Source organism: Phaethon aethereus (assembly GCF_964289735.1).
Source record: "Phaethon aethereus genome assembly, chromosome: 37".
NCBI lineage: Eukaryota > Metazoa > Chordata > Aves > Phaethontiformes > Phaethontidae > Phaethon > Phaethon aethereus.
Window position 1 is genome coordinate 261,125 of NC_138613.1, and position 21,835 is coordinate 282,959.

At 59.5% G+C, this 21,835-nt stretch overlaps 2 protein-coding genes across 2 annotated transcripts; both read right to left on the reverse strand.

Annotated features, from left to right (window-relative positions):
- Positions 1–715: 715 nt before the first annotated feature.
- LOC309415002 (neuroblast differentiation-associated protein AHNAK-like) lies at positions 716–16,955 on the reverse strand (the record flags this gene model as incomplete). Its single annotated transcript, XM_082012387.1, is given in 12 exon segments — positions 716–6,766; positions 6,929–9,214; positions 9,437–9,577; positions 9,740–10,183; positions 10,346–11,383; positions 11,738–12,270; positions 12,273–12,444; positions 12,667–12,807; positions 12,970–14,975; positions 14,978–14,999; positions 15,005–16,636; positions 16,638–16,955. Coding segments are annotated over 12 exon segments (14,784 nt in total).
- Positions 16,956–16,963: 8 nt separating this feature from the next.
- Positions 16,964–20,519, reverse strand: LOC309415003 (neuroblast differentiation-associated protein AHNAK-like; the record flags this gene model as incomplete). Its single annotated transcript, XM_082012388.1, has 3 exons — positions 16,964–19,024; positions 19,170–19,327; positions 20,363–20,519. The coding sequence occupies 3 exons, from the start codon at positions 20,517–20,519 to the stop codon at positions 16,964–16,966; spliced, it is 2,376 nt and encodes a 791-aa protein (XP_081868514.1).
- Positions 20,520–21,835: the final 1,316 nt, after the last annotated feature.

The window sequence follows — 21,835 nt, forward strand, 5'->3', positions numbered from 1 at the left end:
ACACAAATAACGTAACAAACGCGTCGAGGCGACAGAGAACGCGGCGACGACGGTTAAAACCAAAAAACAACGACAACAAAAAAATTAAAATGGAGCTCGGGCGCTGAGCGGCAACACGCAAAACGGTTTGAGCCGTTGCCTGCAGGAACGGGCCGGCTACTTGCTCGGCGGCTGTCCTTGCCCCGCCGCGGGCCGCCGGCGGTTATTCGATATCGCGCCCTTACGCAACGCGGCCCCGGGAAACACTCGGATTATTTGTTTTCCGAGCCCGGAGTGGGACGGCAGCGGCGGCGTCTCGGTTACAGCTGCGTTTTACAGGGTTGGGTTTTTTTTTTTTAATAGACATTTCAGCCCCACAAATAAAAGCCAAAAAGAGACTGTTAAGATGGAGGGGGGGAAACCCACAACAAAAAAAACCTCGTTTCCACGAACCAAACACTGAAAATATTCAGTAAAAGGGGGGGGGGGGGGGGGAAATATCAAAAATAGCTGGCGAGTAAACTTAAGCTCTCGGCGTTTCATGCACAAGCCGCGGAGAAGCTTCCGTGCGGCCGGACCGACCGTGGCCCCCGCCGCCCCCCTCAGCGCCCACCGCGACGCTTCCCCCCAGCCCCGCTCAGGCGCTCGCTGAGGCTGGAAGTAGCCCAAGCTACAAAATGTATATACAGACCCGGGCCGGGCTACCTATATACACGGGCACCTATGTACAGCCGCGCTACTCTTTCTTCTTGGCCACCGTCAGCTCCACGCCGGGCACGCGGAAGCCGCCCTTCGTCCCGCTGTCGTTGCTGGAGGAGGAGGACAAGCGCGATTTTTTGGACGCCAGCGAGACCCCGCTGCCCTGCGCCTTCCCCAGCTCCTCGTCGCTTCCCGTCACCTCGTACGAGCCTTTGGTCTTGGAGCCGATCCCCCCAAACGTCCCGAATTTCATTTTGCCCTGTTTTCCCTTGTCGGCGCCCGAGCCGACGTCCAGCTCCAGGGTTCCCGTGGGCGTCGAGTGGGACGAGCGCTCGTCGCTGAAGGACGATGACCGGTGACGCGTCTTCTTGCTCTTAAAGAGGGAGAACTTCCCTTTGGCCGACGGCCCCTCTCCCCCGTCCAGCTCGCCTTCTGCGGACCCCAAGCTGACCTTGGAGCTCTTCAGGTCACCTTTCGATCCCGAAACGGACCCAGAAACCTCCGGGGAGCCCAGGGCGCCGCTGCTCTTCCCCTTCGGCTTGGAAAAATTGAACTTGGGCATTTTGATTTTGGATTTCTTTAGTCTGACATCCGTGTCCTCCAACTCGAGCTCGGCGGCACCGGCCTGGAGGTGAGCATCCGCCCCGGGGAACTCGACATCGACCCCCATCTCCCTGCCCTTCACCTCGGGGTCCGAAAACATGAATTTAGGCATTCGCAGCTTGGGGAATGATACTTTTCCCAGGCTGCTTTCTGGGCTACCGTGCGGGGCGCTCGCGGCGATGCCGGGACCTCCGATTCCGACTTTTGGGCCGGTAACGTGAAAAGCTCCCCCGGCGGCGCTCACAGCCAGAGCTGCCGCCTCTCCAGAGACGGCGCCGCCGCCTTTGATCTTCGGCCCTTTTACGTTAACGTTAAAATCCGGCCCTGAACCTTTCAGCGCAGACGCAGCCGCGGCGGGAGCGTCAAGGCGGACGCCGACTCCGGGCTCCTGAACGTCGACGCGTGGCGCTTCCACGCTGACTTTTGGACCTTTGATTTCACCGGCAACGTCGACGTCGCCCCGGAGGTTTGGTCCTTTCAGCTTCAGGTCAACGTCCGGCAAGGAAACGCCAGGCGACTGCGTTTGAAATTTGGGCCCTTTCAATTCCACGTCGGGTCCTTCCAACCCAACACCAGCCCCTGAGCCCTTCAGGCCGCCTTTCATCTGGGGACCTTCAAGACCGACACCAACGTCGGCTCCATCCACACCAGGACTGGAAATACCAAACTGGGGGAGCTTGAGGGACGGGAGCTTGATGGTGCCACCCAAAATTTCAAAGCCGACGCCGGACGCATCCACCGATGCTATGGGGGATTTAACGCCAGCAGAAACATCAAGATCTCCTTTCAAGGTTGGTCCTTTCAGGTTTACATCCAAAGCTGGGGCAGAGACGTCCACCGAGGGCCCTTTGGTAGCGAAGCCCGGGATGCCAAGATCGAGATTCGCACCCAGGGCTTTCGCATCCGCCTCCATCGGCGGGACGGAGCAGGCGACGCCTCCTTTCACACTCAGATCCGGCGCCTCGGCGGCGGGGGATTTAAACTTCGGCAGCTTCAGCTTTCCTCCCAAGCCTCCCATGTCGACGCCTGGCGCGTCCAGGCTGACGTTTGGCCCTTCCACAGAACTCGAAACCTCCAGATCTCCCTTTAGTTTTGGTCCTTTCAGGTTTCCATCAAAATCGGGTCCAGAGAGTTGAGGCCCTTTGAGCTTCACCTCAACACCTCGGAGGTTCACATCGGCCGAAGGGAGGCTCACGCTCCCTTCCACGGCTGGGACAGAGAGATCCAAGTTTGCATCCGGCATTTCCAGACCAAGACCCATTTTCCCCACCTTGGGCAACCTCAGCTTTCCTTCGGGACCTTCCAGTTCTGCTCCAGGAACGCCGACTTCACCTTTTCCTTTTGGTCCTTTCACATTTACGTCGACATCCGGCACTGGGACGGAGGGGACGGCGACGTCAATGGCGGGTCCTCTCAGGCCGCCCTCAATTTTCGAGTCCCCTACGCCCACCTGCCCACCAGGAAGTTTGAACTTCGGTTTCTTCAGGCTGACGTCAGAAGCTTCAACGTCCGCGTTGAGACTCGGGCCTTTGACGTCGACTTCTAGCTCAGGGGCTTTAAGCTCCCCCTCCATTTTTGGGACCGCCACAGAAGCGTCCCCTCTGAACCTGTGCGATTTAAGGTCAAATTCGACGTCTGGGAAGGAGATTTTCCCAAACATGGGTTTCTTCCCTTTGGGGGACTTCACCGTCGCGTCACCTTTTATCGTCACGTCCGGACCAGCTACGTTCACATCCAGGTCGGGAGGTTTCACCGTCGCATCGAGCTCTCCGCCAGCCGCACTCACATCGAACCCGCCTTTCTTGCCTTTAACTTTAGGGCCGCTCATATGGAGTTTTGGCATCTTGAACTTGCTCTTCTTACCCTTTCCAGCGACGTTGACGTCGGGCGACTCCACGTTCAGCTCCGCCTCGGGTAAATCCGCTTCTGCTCCCGGGACCTTGATTTCTGCCTTCGGGCTTTTCATCCCAAACCCAAACTTGGACTTCTTAAACTTGGGAAGTTTGACGTTTACCTCAGGGCCTTCAACGTTCAGGTCAGGACATTCGACGTCAACTTCAGGGCCTTTGATATCAATTTCGGGACCTTTCAGGTTACCTTCAACCTTTGGGGTTGAAAGGTCAAAGCCTCCCTTCGTTTTGTGGCCTTTCAAATTCAGGTCTATCTCGGGCATCGAGATTTTAGGAACATTCACGTGCATTTCTGGCATCTTCAGTTTTGGACCTTTCACTTTGCCCTCCGGACCTTCAATGCTCACATCTGGGACACTGATGTCTACCTTGGGGCCTGAAAGGTCGACCTCTGTCTTTGGCAGGTTCACATCCACCTCAGGACCTTCTCCTTTAAAGCCAAACTTAGGCAGCTTCATTTTGGGTATCTTCATTTTTCCCTCCAGACCATCAACATCCACCTCTGGGCCCTCGATATCTACTCTGGGACCCTTAAGATCAACTTCAGGACCCTTCAGACCTCCCTCGAGCTTCGGGCCCTGAAGGTCAGCATCGCCTTTCAGCCTCAGTCCCTTCAGGTTCAAGTCTATGTCTGGCATGGAGATCTGGGGGGTCTTAACGTGCATTTCCGGCATCTTGATCTTGGGCCCTTTCAGTTTTCCCTCCGGCCCTTCGACGCTCACGTCGGGCGCCTGAATGTCCAACCTGGGGCCTTTGATGTCGACATCTGGACACTGCAAATCCCCTTCCAGCTTCGGTGCAGAGACATCCGCGTCCCCCTTCAGCTTGGGGCCTTTCAGATGAAAGTCGACATCGGGCATGGAGAACTTGGGCGCCTTGATGTGCATCTCGGGCATCTTGAATTTGGGGCCTTTGAGTTTCCCTTCCGGCCCTTCGATGGTCACGTCGGGAGCCTCAACCTCTATTTTGGGGCCTTTCACATCGATTTGGGGCGCTTTCAAATCACCTTCGAGCCGGGGCCCAGCAACGTTGAAGTCAACATCAGGGATGGAGACCTTGGGTGCCTTGATGTGCATCTCGGGCATCGTGAATTTGGGACCTTTGACTTTTCCATCCACGTTCAGATCGGGAGCGTCTACATCTACGGTGGGGCCGGAAACGTCAATGTCTCCCTTCGGGAGGTTCACGTCCACATCCACCCCCTCCCCTTTAAAGCCAGGCATGGAAAACTTGGGCATTTTGAATTTTGGCAACTTGAATTTACCTTCCGGGCTGTCAATGTCAACATCAGGGGCACCTATGTCTAATTTAGGAGCACCGACATTGACCTCTGGACCTTTAAGTTCACATTCAACTCCCGACACCGACATGTCTACGTCTCCTTTAACTTTGGGACCTTTCACGTTGAGATCGAAGTCCGGCATGGAGATTTTGGGCGCCTTGATGTGCATCTCGGGCATCTTGAACTTGGGGCCCTTCAGCTTCCCCTCAGGGCCTTTGATGTCAAGGTCAGGAGCCTCAATCTCAACCTTAGGGCCTTCCAGATCAGGTGCAGAAATGTCCACACCCCCCTTCACCTTGGGGCCTTTCAAGTTCAAGTCAATGTCAGGCATGGAGATCTTGGGCGCCTTGATGTGCATCTCAGGCATCTTGAACTTGGGGCCCTTCAGCTTCCCCTCGGGACCTTCAATGTCCAGCTCTGGAACCTCAATGTCCACCTTGGGACCAGAAACCTCCAGGTCTCCCGTCGGCAGGTTCACGTCCACCTCTGGAACGTCTCCTTTCAGCCCCGGCATCCCGAACTTGGGCATTTTGAACTTGGGCATTTTGAACTTCCCTTCTGGGCCATGAACGTCCACGTCGGGTGCCTCAATGTCGACCTTGGGGCCCTTGATGTCCAGCTCAGGACCTTTCAGGTCACCCTCAAGCTTGGGAACAGACACATCCACGTCGCCCTTGAGCTTGGGGCCCTTCGGATTGAAGTCAACATCGGGCATGGAGATCTTGGGCGCCTTGATGTGCATCTCGGGCATCTTGAACTTGGGGCCCTTCAGCTTCCCCTCGGGGCCTTCCAGCTCAACATCAGGAAGGTCGACATTGACATTGGGGCCCTTGATGTCAACGTCAGGGCCCTTCAGGTCACCCTCCAACTTGGGAAGAGACACGTCCACACCCCCCTTCACCTTGGGGCCCTTCAGGTTCAAGTCAATGTCAGGCATGGAGATCTTGGGGGCCTTGATGTGCATCTCGGGCATCTTGAACTTGGGGCCCTTCAGCTTCCCCTCTGCACCTTCAATGTCCAGCTCTGGAACCTCAATGTCCACCTTTGGTGCAGAAACCTCCAGGTCTCCTGTCGGCAGGTTCACGTCCGCTTCTGGAACGTCTCCTTTCAGCCCCGGCATCCCGAACTTGGGCATTTTGAACTTGGGCATTTTGAACTTCCCTTCCGGGCCATGAATGTCCACATCGGGTGCCTCAATGTCGACCTTGGGGCCCTTGATGTCCAGCTCGGGACCCTTCAGGTCACCCTCAAGCTTCGGGGCAGAGACGTCCACGTCGCCCTTGAGCTTGGGGCCCTTCAGATTGAATTCGACATCGGGCATGGAGAACTTGGGCGCCTTGATGTGCATCTCGGGCATCTTGAACTTGGGGCCCTTCAGCTTCCCCTCGGGGCCTTCCAGCTCAACGTCAGGAAGGTCGACATTGACATTGGGGCCCTTGATGTCAACGTCAGGGCCCTTCAGGTCACCCTCCAACTTGGGAAGAGACACGTCCACACCCCCCTTCACCTTGGGGCCCTTCAGGTTCAAGTCAATGTCAGGCATGGAGATCTTGGGGGCCTTGATGTGCATCTCAGGCATCTTGAACTTGGGGCCCTTCAGCTTCCCCTCTGGACCTTCCAGCTCAACATCAGGAAGGTCGACATCAACTTTGGGACCTTTAATGTCGACGTCGGGGCCCTTCAGGTCACCCTCCAACTTGGGAAGAGACACGTCCACGTCCCCCTTCGCTTTGGGGCCTTTCAGGTTCAGGTCAAAGTCCGGCATGGAGATCTTGGGGGCTTTGAAATGCATCTCGGGCATCTTGAACTTGGGACCCTTTATCTTTCCTTCTGGCCCCTCGATTTGAACATCTGGGGCACTAACGTCCAACTCAGGCCCTTTCACATCCACTTTGGGCCCTTTCAGGTCACCTTCCACACACGGCACAGACACGTCCACGTCCCCCTTCACTTTCGGGCCTTTCAGGTTCAAATCAAAGTCCGGCATAGAAATTTTAGGAGCCTTAAAATGCATCTCAGGCATCTTGAACTTGGGGCCTTTCAGTTTTCCTTCTGGTCCTTCCATCTCCACATCGGGAACATCTATGTCTACTTTGGGACCCTTGATGTCCACCTCAGGACCCTTCAAGTCACCCTCCAACTTGGGAAGAGACACGTCCACACCCCCCTTCACTTTGGGGCCTTTCAGGTTCAAGTCAATGTCAGGCATGGAGATCTTGGGCGCCTTGATGTGCATCTCAGGCATCTTGAACTTGGGGCCCTTCAGCTTCCCCTCGGGGCCTTCAATGTCCAGCTCTGGAACCTCAATGTCCACCTTTGGTGCAGAAACCTCCAGGTCTCCCGTCGGCAGGTTCACGTCCACCTCTGGAACGTCTCCTTTCAGCCCCGGCATCCCGAACTTGGGCATTTTGAACTTGGGCATTTTGAACTTCCCTTCCGGGCCATGAACGTCCACGTCGGGTGCCTCAATGTCGACCTTGGGGCCCTTGATGTCCAGCTCGGGACCCTTCAGGTCACCCTCAAGCTTGGGAACAGACACATCCATGTCGCCCTTGAGCTTGGGGCCCTTTAGATTAACGTCCACGTCGGGCATGGAGATCTTGGGCGCCTTGATGTGCATCTCGGGCATCTTGAACTTGGGGCCCTTCAGCTTCCCCTCGGGGCCTTCCAGCTCAACGTCAGGAAGGTCGACATTGACTTTGGGACCTTTGATGTCGACCTCGGGGCCCTTCAGGTCACCCTCCAACTTGGGAAGAGACACGTCCACACCCCCCTTCACCTTGGGGCCCTTCAGGTTCAAGTCAATGTCAGGCATGGAGATCTTGGGGGCCTTGATGTGCATCTCAGGCATCTTGAACTTGGGGCCCTTCAGCTTCCCCTCGGGACCTTCAATGTCCAGCTCTGGACCCTCAATGTCCACCTTTGGTGCAGAAACCTCCAGGTCTCCCGTCGGCAGGTTCACATCCACCTCTGGGCCTGCTGCCTTGAAGCCAGGCATCCCGAACTTGGGCATTTTGAACTTGGGCATTTTGAGTTTACCCTCTGGGCCGTGAATGTCCACATCTGGCATGTCAACGTCGACCTTGGGACCTCCAATATTGAGGTCAGGAGCCTTCAAATCCCCTTCTAGCTTTGGGGCAGAAACATCTAGGTCTCCTTTCAGCTTGGCACCTTTGAGGTTTAAGCTGGCGTCAGGCATTGAAATTTTGGGCGCCTTTATGTGCATCTCTGGCATTTTAAACCGGGGACCTTTCAGTTTTCCTTCTTGGCCTTCGACATCCAGCTCGGGAGCTTCAATGTCAGCCTTTGGTCCTTTGATGTTAACGTCCGGCACACTCAAGTCCCCTTCCAGTTTCGGCACGGAAAGGTCGACATCCACACCCCCTTTGGACTTGGGACCTTTCAAACTCAAATCGAAGTCCGGCATGGAAATATCGGGAGCCTTGATATTCATTTCGGGCATTTTAAATTTGGGGCCTTTCAATTTTCCTTTGGGACCTTCAATGTCAAGGTCAGGAACCTCGACATCCCCTTTTGGTCCTTTCACATGCAAATCTAAGCCCTTCAGATCCACCTGGGGAAGAGACACGTCCACGTCCCCCTTCGCTTTGGGGCCTTTCAGGTTCAGGTCGATGTCGGGCATGGAGATCTTGGGGGCCTTGATGTGCATCTCGGGCATCTTGAATTGGGGACCTTTCAGCTTCCCCTCCGGCCCTTCCATTTCCAAACCAGCGCCTTCGATGTCCACCTTGGGACCCGAAACATCCAGCTCTCCTTTTGGAATGCCAACATCCACCTCAGGCCCCTCTGCTTTAAGCCCAGACACCCCAAATTTAGGCATTTTGAACTTGGGCATTTTGAGTTTACCCTCCGGCCCGTGAAGATCCACGTCGGGCGCCTCGATGTTGACTTTGGGACCCTTGATGTCCACCTCGGGACCTTTCAGGTCCCCTTCCAACTTGGGGCCGGAAACATCGAACTCTCCTTTTGGTTTATGCCCTTTCAGGTTCAGCTCCACATCCGGCATTGAAACTTTGGGCGAGGAAATACTCAGGAAAGGCATTTTAAATTTTGACCCCTTGGATTTTGCCTGGACATCCACATCTGGAGCCGGAACGTCAACTTTCGGACCAGATATTTCGACGTCCGGTTTTTTAAGTTTCACATCCACATCAGGGCTTTGCACTTTAGGACCGGAAAAGCCAAATTTTGGAAGCTTAAAGCGGGATTTTTTAGTCTTGCCTTCTAGATCGAGCTTCGGTCCCTCAACTTCCAATTCTGGCCCTTTGATGTCCAGCTTCGGACCTTTCAGCTCAGCCTCTATGTTGGGAACAGAAGGATCAAGGTCACCTTTCAGTTTGGGGCCTTTCAAATTTAAGTCTATATCGGGCATGGAAATTTTGGGAACGTTGAATTGGAGGTCAGGCTTCCTAAATTTAGGGCCTTTAAGTTTTCCTTCTGGTCCTTCAATGTCCAGGTCAGGGACGGTAACATCAACCTTTGGACCTGAAAGACCAACGTCGGCTTCGGGTAGATTTACATCAACATCTGGAACGTCTCCTTTCAACCCAGACATCCCAAATTTGGGCATTTTGAACTTGGGCATTTTTATTTTACCTTCTGGACCGTGAACGTCCACGTCGGGTGCCTCAATGTCGACCTTGGGGCCCTTGATGTCCAGCTCAGGACCCTTCAGGTCACCTTCAAGCTTGGGAACAGACACATCCACGTCGCCCTTGAGCTTGGGGCCCTTCAGATTGAAGTCAACATCGGGCATGGAGATCTTGGGCGCCTTGATGTGCATCTCGGGCATCTTGAACTTGGGGCCCTTCAGCTTCCCCTCGGGGCCTTCCAGCTCAACGTCAGGAAGGTCGACATCGACTTTGGGACCTTTGATGTCAATGTCGGGGCCCTTCAGGTCACCCTCCAACTTGGGAAGAGACACGTCCACACCCCCCTTCACCTTGGGGCCCTTCAGATCAAAGTCAACATCGGGCATGGAGATCTTGGGCGTCTTGATGTGCATCTCAGGCATCTTGAACTTGGGGCCCTTCAGCTTCCCCTCGGGGCCTTCAATGTCCACTTTGGGACCCTCAATGTCCACCTTTGGTGCAGAAACGTCCAGGTCTCCTGTCGGCAGGTTCACATCCACCTCTGGAACGTCTCCTTTCAGCCCCGGCATCCCGAACTTGGGCATTTTGAACTTGGGCATTTTGAACTTCCCTTCCGGGCCATGAATGTCGACGTTGGGTGCCTCAATGTCAACCTTGGGGCCCTTGATGTCCAGCTCGGGACCTTTCAGGTCACCCTCAAGCTTGGGAGCTGACACATCCACGTCGCCCTTGAGCTTGGGGCCCTTCAGATTGAAGTCGACATCGGGCATGGAGAACTTGGGCGCCTTGATGTGCATCTCGGGCATCTTGAACTTGGGGCCCTTCATCTTCCCCTCGGGGCCTTCCAGCTCAACGTCAGGAAGGTCGACATCGACATTGGGGCCCTTGATGTCAACGTCGGGGCCCTTCAGGTCACCCTCCAACTTGGGAAGAGACACGTCCACACCCCCCTTCACTTTGGGGCCTTTCAGGTTCAAGTCAATGTCAGGCATGGAGATCTTCGGTGCCTTGATGTGCATCTCGGGCATCTTGAACTTGGCGCCCTTCAGCTTCCCCTCGGGACCTTCAATGTCCAGCTCGGGACCCTCAATGTCCACCTTGGGACCAGAAACATCCAGGTCTCCTGTCGGCAGGTTCACATCCACCTCTGGAACGTCTCCTTTCAGCCCCGGCATCCCGAACTTGGGCATTTTGAACTTGGGCATTTTGAACTTCCCTTCCGGGCCGTGAACGTCCATGTCGGGTGCCTCAATGTCGACCTTGGGGCCTTTGATATCCAGCTCGGGACCCTTCAGGTCACCCTCAAGCTTCGGGGCAGAGACGTCCACATCGCCCTTGAGCTTGGGGCCCTTCAGATTGAAGTCGACATCAGGCATGGAGAACTTGGGCGCCTTGATGTGCATCTCAGGCATCTTGAACTTGGGGCCCTTCAGCTTCCCCTCGGGGCCTTCCAGCTCAACGTCAGGAAGGTCGACATTGACATTGGGGCCCTTGATGTCCAGCTCGGGACCCTTCAGGTCACCCTCAAGCTTGGGAACCGACACGTCCACACCCCCCTTCACCTTGGGGCCCTTCAGGTTCAAGTCAATGTCAGGCATGGAGATCTTGGGCGCCTTGATGTGCATCTCAGGCATCTTGAACTTGGGGCCCTTCAGCTTCCCTTCTGGACCTTCCAGCTCAACGTCAGGAAGCTCAACATTGACTTTGGGACCTTTGATGTCGACGTCGGGGCCCTTCAGGTCACCCTCCAACTTGGGAAGAGACACGTCCACACCCCCCTTCACCTTGGGGCCCTTCAGATCAAAGTCAACATCGGGCATGGAGATCTTGGGCGCCTTGATGTGCATCTCAGGCATCTTGAACTTGGGGCCCTTCAGCTTCCCCTCGGGGCCTTCAATGTCCACTTTGGGACCCTCAATGTCCACCTTTGGTGCAGAAACGTCCAGGTCTCCTGTTGGCAGGTTCACGTCCGCCTCTGGAACGTCTCCTTTCAGCCCCGGCATCCCGAACTTGGGCATTTTGAACTTGGGCATTTTAAACTTCCCTTCCGGGCCGTGAACGTCCACGTCGGGTGCCTCAATGTCGACCTTGGGGCCCTTGATGTCCAGCTCGGGACCCTTCAGGTCACCCTCAAGCTTGGGAACCGACACGTCCACACCCCCCTTCACCTTGGGGCCCTTCAGGTTCAAGTCAATGTCAGGCATGGAGATCTTGGGCGTCTTGATGTGCATCTCGGGCATCTTGAACTTGGGACCCTTCAGCTTCCCCTCTGGACCTTCCAGCTCAACGTCAGGAAGCTCAACATTGACTTTGGGACCTTTGATGTCAACGTCGGGGCCCTTCAGGTCACCCTCCAACTTGGGAAGAGACACGTCCACACCCCCCTTCACCTTGGGGCCCTTCAGATCAAAGTCAACATCGGGCATGGAGATCTTGGGGGCCTTGATGTGCATCTCGGGCATCTTGAACTTGGGGCCCTTCAGCTTCCCGTCGGGACCCTCAATGTCCACCTTGGGACCAGAAAACTCCAGGTCTCCTGTCGGCAGGTTCACGTCCACCTCTGGAACGTCTCCTTTCAGCCCCGGCATCCCGAACTTGGGCATTTTGAACTTGGGCATTTTTATTTTACCTTCTGGACCGTGAACGTCCACGTCGGGTGCCTCAATGTCGACCTTGGGGCCCTTGATGTCCAGCTCGGGACCCTTCAGGTCACCTTCAAGCATGGGAACAGACACATCCATGTCGCCCTTGAGCTTGGGGCCCTTCAGATTGAAGTCGACATCGGGCATGGAGAACTTGGGCGCCTTGATGTGCATCTCGGGCATCTTGAACTTGGGGCCCTTCAGCTTCCCCTCGGGGCCTTCCAGCTCAACGTCAGGAAGGTCGACATCGACTTTGGGACCTTTGATGTCAACGTCGGGGCCCTTCAGGTCACCCTCCAACTTGGGAAGAGACACGTCCACACCCCCCTTCACCTTGGGGCCCTTCAGGTTCAAGTCAATGTCAGGCATGGAGATCTTGGGCGCCTTGATGTGCATCTCGGGCATCTTGAACTTGGGGCCCTTCAGCTTCCCCTCGGGACCTTCAATGTCCAGCTCGGGACCCTCAATGTCCACCTTTGGTGCAGAAACCTCCAGGTCTCCTGTCGGCAGGTTCACGTCCACCTCTGGAACGTCTCCTTTCAGCCCGGCATCCCGAACTTGGGCATTTTGAACTTGGGCATTTTGAACTTCCCTTCCGGGCCATGAACGTCCACGTCGGGTGCCTCAATGTCGACCTTGGGGCCCTTGATGTCCAGCTCGGGACCCTTCAGGTCACCCTCAAGCTTGGGAACAGACACGTCCACACCCCCCTTCACCTTGGGGCCCTTCAGGTTCAAGTCAATGTCAGGCATGGAGATCTTGGGCGCCTTGATGTGCATCTCGGGCATCTTGAACTTGGGGCCCTTCAGCTTCCCTTCTGGACCTTCCAGCTCAACGTCAGGAAGCTCAACATTGACTTTGGGACCTTTGATGTCGACGTCGGGGCCCTTCAGGTCACCCTCCAACTTGGGAAGAGACACGTCCACACCCCCCTTCACCTTGGGGCCCTTCAGATCAAAGTCAACATCGGGCATGGAGATCTTGGGCGCCTTGATGTGCATCTCAGGCATCTTGAACTTGGGGCCCTTCAGCTTCCCCTCGGGGCCTTCAATGTCCACTTTGGGACCCTCAATGTCCACCTTTGGTGCAGAAACGTCCAGGTCTCCTGTTGGCAGGTTCACGTCCACCTCTGGAACGTCTCCTTTCAGCCCCGGCATCCCGAACTTGGGCATTTTGAACTTGGGCATTTTGAACTTCCCTTCCGGGCCGTGAACGTCCACGTCGGGTGCCTCAATGTCGACCTTGGGGCCCTTGATGTCCAGCTCGGGACCCTTCAGGTCACCCTCAAGCTTCGGGGCAGAGACATCCACATCACCCTTGAGCTTGGGGCCCTTCAGATTGAAGTCGACATCGGGCATGGAGAACTTGGGCGCCTTGATGTGCATCTCGGGCATCTTGAACTTGGGGCCCTTCATCTTCCCCTCTGGACCTTCCAGCTCAACGTCAGGAAGGTCGACATTGACATTAGGGCCCTTGATGTCAACGTCAGGGCCCTTCAGGTCACCCTCCAACTTGGGAAGAGACACGTCCACACCCCCCTTCACCTTGGGGCCCTTCAGGTTCAAGTCAATGTCAGGCATGGAGATCTTGGGGGCCTTGATGTGCATCTCGGGCATCTTGAACTTGGGGCCCTTCAGCTTCCCCTCGGGGCCTTCCAGCCCATCGTCAGGAAGGTCAACATCGACTTTGGGACCTTTGATGTCGATGTCGGGGCCCTTCAGGTCACCCTCCAACTTGGGAAGAGACACGTCCACGTCCCCCTTCACTTTGGGGCCTTTCAGGTTCAGGTCAAAGTCCGGCATGGAGATCTTGGGGGCTTTGAAATGCATCTCGGGCATCTTGAACTTGGGACCCTTTATCTTTCCTTCTGGACATTCCAAGTCAACATCCGGAGCCTCTACGTCCACGTTGGGCCCTTTTACTGTAACCTCAGGCCCTTTCAGGTCACCTTCTAACTTGGGAACGGAAACGTCCACATCCCCCTTCCCTTTGGGGCCTTTCAGGTTCAGGTCAAAGTCCGGCATGGAGATCTTGGGGGCTTTGAAATGCATCTCGGGCATCTTCAATTTGGGGCCTCTCAACTTCCCCTCTGGGACCTCAATATCCACATGAGGAGCTTCGATATCCAGTTTAGGACCTTTGATATCCATGTCTGGGCCTTTCAGGTCACACTCTAGTTTGGGGGCAGAAACATCCACGTCCCCCTTCAGCTTGGGGCCTTTCAGGTTCAAGTCAATGTCAGGCATGGAGATCTTGGGCGTCTTGATGTGCATCTCGGGCATCTTGAACTTGGGGCCCTTCAGCTTCCCCTCGGGACCTTCCAGCTCAACGTCAGGAAGGTCGACACCAACTTTAGGGCCTTTGATGTCGACGTCGGGGCCTTTCAGGTCGCCCTCAAGTTTTGGAAGGGAAACGTCCACGTCCCCCTTCACCTTGGGGCCTTTCAGGTTCACGTCAAAGTCCGGCATGGAGATCTTGGGGGCTTTGAAATGCATCTCGGGCATCTTGAACTTGGGGCCCTTCAGCTTCCCCTCGGGACCTTCAATGTCCACACTTGGCAACTCGATGTCAACATTTGGGACGGAAACATCAATATCCCCTTCTGGGAGGTTCACGTCCACCTCTGGAACGTCTCCTTTCAGCCCCGGCATCCCGAACTTGGGCATTTTGAACTTGGGCATTTTGAACTTCCCTTCCGGGCCGTGAACATCCACGTCGGGTGCCTCAATGTTGACCTTGGGGCCCTTGATGTCCAGCTCAGGACCTTTCAGGTCACCCTCAAGCTTGGGAACAGACACATCCATGTCGCCCTGGAGCTTGGGGCCCTTCAGATTGAAGTCAACATCAGGCATGGAGATCTGGGGCGCCTTGATGTGCATCTCGGGCATCTTGAACTTGGGGCCCTTCAGCTTCCCCTCGGGGCCTTCCAGCTCAACGTCAGGAAGGTCGACATCGACTTTGGGACCTTTGATGTCGACCTCGGGGCCCTTCAGGTCACCCTCCAACTTGGGAAGAGACACGTCCACACCCCCCTTCACCTTGGGGCCCTTCAGATCAAAGTCAACATCGGGCATGGAGATCTTGGGCGCCTTGATGTGCATCTCAGGCATCTTGAACTTGGGGCCCTTCAGCTTCCCCTCGGGGCCTTCAATGTCCACTTTGGGACCCTCAATGTCCACCTTTGGTGCAGAAACGTCCAGGTCTCCTGTTGGCAGGTTCACGTCCACCTCTGGAACGTCTCCTTCAGCCCCGGCATCCCGAACTTGGGCATTTGAACTTGGGCATTTTGAACTTCCCTTCCGGGCCGTGAACGTCCACGTCGGGTGCCTCAATGTCGACCTTGGGGCCCTTGATGTCCAGCTCGGGACCCTTCAGGTCACCCTCAAGCTTGGGAACCGAGACTTCGATATCCCCTTTCACGCTGGGCCCTTTCAGATTAACGTCCACGTCGGGCATGGAGAACTTGGGCGCCTTGATGTGCATCTCGGGCATCTTGAACTTGGGGCCCTTCAGCTTCCCCTCGGGGCCTTCCAGCTCAACGTCAGGAAGGTCGACATTGACATTGGGGCCCTTGATGTCAAACTTGGGACCCTTCAGGTCACCCTCCAACTTGGGAAGAGACACGTCCACACCCCCCTTCACCTTGGGGCCCTTCAGGTTCAAGTCAATGTCAGGCATGGAGATCTTGGGCGCCTTGATGTGCATCTCAGGCATCTTGAACTTGGCGCCCTTCAGCTTCCCCTCGGGACCTTCAATGTCCAGCTCGGGACCCTCAATGTCCACCTTGGGACCAGAAACATCCAGGTCTCCTGTCGGCAGGTTCACGTCCACCTCTGGAACGTCTCCTTTCAGCCCCGGCATCCCGAACTTGGGCATTTTGAACTTGGGCATTTTGAACTTCCCTTCTGGGCCATGAACGTCCACGTCGGGTGCCTCAATGTCGACCTTGGGGCCCTTGATGTCCAGCTCGGGACCCTTCAGGTCACCCTCAAGCTTCGGGGCAGAGACGTCCACATCACCCTTGAGCTTGGGGCCCTTCAGATTGAAGTCGACATCGGGCATGGAGAACTTGGGCGCCTTGATGTGCATCTCGGGCATCTTGAACTTGGGGCCCTTCAGCTTCCCCTCGGGGCCTTCCAGCTCAACGTCAGGAAGGTCGACATCGACTTTGGGACCTTTGATGTCAACCTCGGGGCCCTTCAGGTCACCCTCCAACTTGGGAAGAGACACGTCCACACTCCCCTTCACCTTGGGGCCCTTCAGGTTCAAGTCAATGTCAGGCATGGAGATCTTGGGCGTCTTGATGTGCATCTCGGGCATCTTGAACTTGGGGCCCTTCAGCTTCCCCTCGGGACCTTCAATGTCCAGCTCTGGACCCTCAATGTCCACCTTTGGTGCAGAAACCTCCAGGTCTCCCGTCGGCAGGTTCACGTCCACCTCTGGAACGTCTCCTTTCAGCCCCGGCATCCCGAACTTGGGCATTTTGAACTTGGGCATTTTGAACTTCCCTTCCGGGCCATGAACGTCCACGTCGGGTGCCTCAATGTCGACCTTGGGGCCCTTGATGTCCAGCTCGGGACCCTTCAGGTCACCCTCAAGCTTGGGAACCGAGACTTCGATATCCCCTTTCACGCTGGGCCCTTTCAGATTAACGTCCACGTCGGGCATGGAGAACTTGGGCGCCTTGATGTGCATCTCGGGCATCTTGAACTTGGGGCCCTTCAGCTTCCCCTCGGGGCACTCCAAATCGATATTGGGTGCCTCAACATCTACTTTCGGCCCCTTAATATCTATTTCTGGCCCTTTCAAATCACCTTCTGCCTTCGGAGCCGCGATCTCCAGCTCTCCTTTCACTTTCGGTCCCTTCAGGTTCAAGTCTACATCCGGCATGGATATTTTGGGTGCTTTTGAGATTCAGCTTCGGCATCCTGAACTTGGGGCCTTTCCATTTTCCTTCTGGTCCTCCGACATCCAGCTCTGGCACTTCGACATCTGCCTCCGGCACGGAAATATCTACCTCTCCTTTTGGCAGGCTGACGTCTACGTCGGCTCCCTCAAACTTGGGGCCGGACACGTGAAAATGAGGCAGTTTCATTTTCGGTGTTTTCAGTTTGGCTTCCGGACACTCCAGGTTGACATCTGGGACCTCAACGTCTATTTTCGGTCCCTTGATATTAACACCAGCGTCTTTCAAGTCACCTTCTACCTTTGGGAGAGGAACATCCATCTCTCCTTTCATTTTGTGTCCTTCAAGTTCAAATCTACGTCCGGCATGGATAGTTTAGGTGCCTTGATATTAAGCTTCGGCATCTTAAATTTGGGGCCTTTTATTTTCCCTTCTGGACATTCCAAGTCCACCTCAGGCACCTCAACATCTCCCTGGGGACCTTCCACGTCTATTCTGGGGCCCTTCAGCTCTCCGGAGCTCTTCACACCGGAAATATCTGCATCTCCTTTCAGCTTGGGGGTCTTCAAGCCGAGATCCACGTCTGGCACGGGCGGTGTCGGTGTCTGAACGCTCAGCTCGGGCATTTTCAATTTGAGACCTTTTCCTTCTGGCCCTTCCCCGTCCACGCTCGGCGCGTCGACGTCCACCCTGGGGCCACAAACGTCCGCCTCGCCCTTCGGAAGGGTCACGTCGACGGCGGGGCCCTCTCCCTTCGGGCCGGGCACCCCGAACTTGGGCATCTTCAGCTTGGGCATCTTCAGCTTGCCCTCCGGACCACGGACGTCCGCGTCCGGCGCTCCGACGTCAATTTGGGGGCCTTTGACGTCAAGCCCGGGTGCTTTCAGCTCCCCTTCCAGTTTTGGGGCAGAAACATCCCGGTCCCCTTTCGCTCTGGGGCCTTTCAGATCCAGCCCGACGTCCAGCACGGATATTTTGGGGCCTTCGCCATCGACGTCGGGCGCGTCCGTTCCCGCTCCGGGACCTTTGACGTCAACACGAGGCCACTTCAAGTTGCCGCCCGTCTTGGGGACGGGAACATCCGCTTCTCCCTCGAGCTTAAGCCCCTTCCCGTGAAGGTCGGCGCCCGGCGCAGGCACCCCTGGCCCTTCCCAACACCCCTCCGGACTTCCGGAGCCAACGCCGGGAGCCGTCACGCCCACCTGGAGACCCCCGAGGCCGAGTCCTTTGCCACCGCCGTCGGCGCCGGGGAGGGGGAGGCCGGTTTCTCCCTTCCCCCGAGGCCCTTTCAGGTTCAAGTTCACATCCGACAACGAGATTTGGGGCGTTTCGACCTTCTTGAACTTGGGGCCTTTCCGTTCTCCTTCGATGGCCGCGTCGGGAACGCCGACGTCTACCCGGGACGGTGCCGGCCCCGCCTCGCCCTTCGGGAGCGCCGGTTCCGCGGCGGGACCTTCCCCTCGCCAGTCCGTGGCCGTAAATTTCGGGCGGGTCACATGCGGCGCAGCCGGTTTTCCCGCGCCGCCGCGAGCGTCCGCGTCGGAAGCCGGGAGCTCGACGCCGGCGACCTCCGGCGCCGGGGAGGGGACCCTCGCCGCACCCTCCCAGCCCGGGTCCACCTGCGGCTTCGGGACTTGAACCGAAGGAGCCGAAACTTCGGGTCCCGTGACCCCGGCAGACGAGGGGGCGGCGGCGGCGCACGGAGCCGGCGGCTTCGGCGCGGGAACGTCGGCGCCCGCCTGCGGGGCTTGAGCGCCGGCGCCAGGTCCCGCGGTCGGGAACCCGAATCTGGGGATTTTCAGGGCGGGAATCTTGATTTTCCCCGCGTCGGCGGCCGGAGTCTCCGTCGCCGGTGGAGAGACGTCAGCGGCGGCTTCGACGCCTCCCCGGAGACCTGGGGCAGGAGCGGCCGCGTGCGGCGGCGGCTCCCCTCGGACCCCCGCGCCGGAAACGCGCCCTTCGCCGTCCGGCCCGGCCCCCTTGACCCAAAAACCCGCGTCCGGGTCTCCCGCCCGTCCGTTGGCTTCGATTCCGGGTGAGCCGCGGACGTCACGCCCCGGCGCCGCCGCCGCGGTTCCGGTTTCCCCGCCGGCGACGCGGCTCTCCGGCAGCGTCGGGTCCGCGTCGCTTTCGGGCGCTTCGACGCCGCTCCGCGCCGCGCGGGCGAGCTCCCGGCCCGGGATGCGGATTTTGAAGTCGGGGCCGACGACGTCGCCGTCTTTCGCCCCGTCGCGCCGAGTGACGTCGACGGTGTACGCCGTCACCTTCCGGGTGACCGTGATGGTCCGGCTCTGCGTCCCGCCCCCCTCCGCCTCCGCCGCCTCCTCCGCCTTCAGCCGGGGTTTGATTTTCGTGGCGTAAATCCTCCGGTACTCCTCGTCGTCGCCGCTCTGCCAACGCGGGGACGGCCGTCAGCGCCGCGCGGGGACCGCCGTCAGCGCCGCGCGGGGACCGCCGCGGGGGGACCGAGCGCCGCGGGCGCCGCGCCGCTCCCTCCCCCTCCGCCGCCCGCCCCGCCCTTCCCCGCCGACTCACCAGGACGACCTCGGGGCCGCCGGCCGCCGCCGCGGGCCGGTCGCCGCGCCGCTGCAGGCGCAAGCCCACGGCGTGGCGGCCCATGCTGTCCAGCAGCCGCGCCGCCTCCCCCGAGCGCAGGTTGTCGAAGTAGACGGTGGCACCCACGATCTGGTCCCCTGGGCGGGGGGAGGGGGGGGGGGGGGGGAGGGGGGGGTTAGGTCGGCAGGGAGGAGACCCGCCCCCGTCCCCGTCCCTCCCCCCCCCCCAAAAAAACCCACCCCCCCCTCATCCGCCACCCGCCCCCAGCCCCACCGCGGCGGCGACGCTCGAGCCGGGGGGGTCATCGCCCGAGGAGGAGGAGGGGGAGGAAGGGGAGGGGGAGGAAGGGGAGGAAGAGGAAGGGGAGGAAGAGGAAGGGGAGGAAGAGGAAGGGGAGGAAGAGGAAGGGGAGGAAGAGGAAGGGGAGGAAGAGGAAGGGGAGGAAGAGGAAGGGGAGGAAGAGGAAGGGGAGGGGACGAGGACGAGGAAGGGGACGAGGACGAGGAAGGGGAGGAGGAAGACGGGGAAGGGGAGGGAGGAAGACGGGGAAGGGGAGGGAGGAAGACGGGGAAGGGAGGGAGGAAGACGGGGAAGGGGAGACAGGAAGACGGGGAAGGGAGGGAGGAAGACGGGGAAGGGGAGGGAGGAAGGAGAGGAGGACGAGGACGAGGAAGGAGAGGAGGACGAGGAAGGGGACGAGGACGAGGAAGGGGACGAGGACGGGGAGGAAGAGAAGGGGAGGAGGAGAAAGAGGACGAGGGGAAGAAGAGGAGGAAGGGGAGGAGGATGAGGAGGAGGAGGAGGAGGAAGACGGGGAGGAGGAGGAAGACGAGGAGGAGGAGGAAGACGAGGAGGAGGAGGAAGACGAGGAGGAGGAGGAGGAAGACGAGGAGGAGGAGGAGGAAGACGAGGAGGAGGAGGAGGAAGACGAGGAGGAGGAGGAGGAAGACGGGGAGGAGGAGGAGGAAGACGGGGAGGAGGAGGAGGAAGACGGGGAGGAGGAGGAGGAAGACGGGGAGGAGGAGGAGGAAGACGGGGAGGAGGAGGAGGAAGACGGGGAGGAGGAGGAGGAAGACGAGGAGGCAACAGTGACTGAGGCGTCGCCGAGGCGGAAAACCCAAAAAGACCCAAAGGCCCCGTTTCCCCCCCCCCCGCCCCCCCCCGCGCCCCACCTTCCCGCACGACGCCGGCGGCGGGGGAGCCGCGCTGCACGCGCCGCACGAAGACGCCGTCGTCCGTCTGGGCGATGGTGATGCCGTGGGAGCCGCTGCCGCGCCAGCCGGGCAGCAGCAGCTCCCGCGTGCCCCCGCCCTCCTCCTCCTCCTCCATCGGCGGGACGAAGGGCGGCGGCGGGGGCGCGGGGCGCGGGGGGCCCGGCGGCGGCTCCGTCTCGCCGCCCGCGCCGGCGACGCCGCTGCGGGCCCGACGCGCGCCGGGGGTCCGTCCGCCGTCGCCTCGCGGCGCCTCTCGTTCCGCCTGGGCGGCCTGGGGGGAGGGGGGGACGCGGTGGGGGGAGGGGAGGGGGTCAGACCCCGGCGTGCGTCGTCGTGCGTGTGTGTGTGTGTCCCCCCCCCCCCCGCCGCGCGACGGGAGCCGACACGCGGCGTCGAGCGGGCGGCGGCGGTCGACGCGACGCCGCGTCTCGGGGGTCGTGGCGGCCCGGGGGGGGGGGTGGGGGGGTCTCCGGGGACGCGGGTGGGGAAGGTGGGGTGGGGGGGGGGGGGGTGGGGGGGAGCGAGGCGCTCTCGGGGGTCCCGTCCCGGCCGCCCCGCGCCGCGCGGGCGGCGTCACCGGAGCAGCCGGCGGCGGAACCCTCCGGAAAGCCCGAGGGCGGGGTGGGGGCGGGGGGGGGGAGGAGGAGGAGGAGGAAGAACAGGTTTGTGAGTCAGGGGCCGGGAGCCGGGCGGGGGGTTGAGTCACGTCACGTCACGTCACGCCGCGAGCGCCACGCGAACCCCGCGCGGCTCCTTCCCCCCCGCCCCCCCCCCTCGGCCCGAGACCCCGGGGGGGGGGGGGGGGGGGGGGGGGGGGGGAGGGGGCGACGGCGTCGCCCTTCGCCGGCGCCCTCGGCCGCGACGCCGCCCCCGCGGCCGCCCCCCCCCGCTGCTATTTTTGGGGTGAGCCACGTGCTGCCCCTCCCCTGTATTTTTAGGTCCTTCCCCCCCCCCCTCCCCCCACCCCACCCCCACCCCGCCCGGCAGCGGCGCCCGCGACCCCCCAAAAAACCGAAGCCCCGCGACGACGCGGAACCCCCGGCCCCCCCCCCCCCCCCCCCCCCCGCCCCCTCGAGTCCCCAAAAACCCTTCGCGCGCCCCGAACCCGGGGGGGGGGGGGGGGGGCGGAGTCTGGCCCCCTCCGAGCGCCCCGAATCCCCCCCCCCTCCCCCCCCGCGGGCACCCAGAGCTTCGCTTACGGGGACACACCCCCCCCCCCCCCCGGGCGCTGCTGCCTGCGCCCCTGCCTGCGCTGCCGGGGTACGGGCAGGGCCGGCAGCGCCGCGGGGCCGGGACAGGCAGGAGGAAGGAGCCGGGGCCGGGGGGGGGGGGGGGGGGGGCCGGGGGGGGCCGGTGACGCACGGGCCGGGATCCTCCCAGGAAAAGCCGCGCGACCGGAGCCCGCGGGACACGCATAAAACGCCCCCCCCC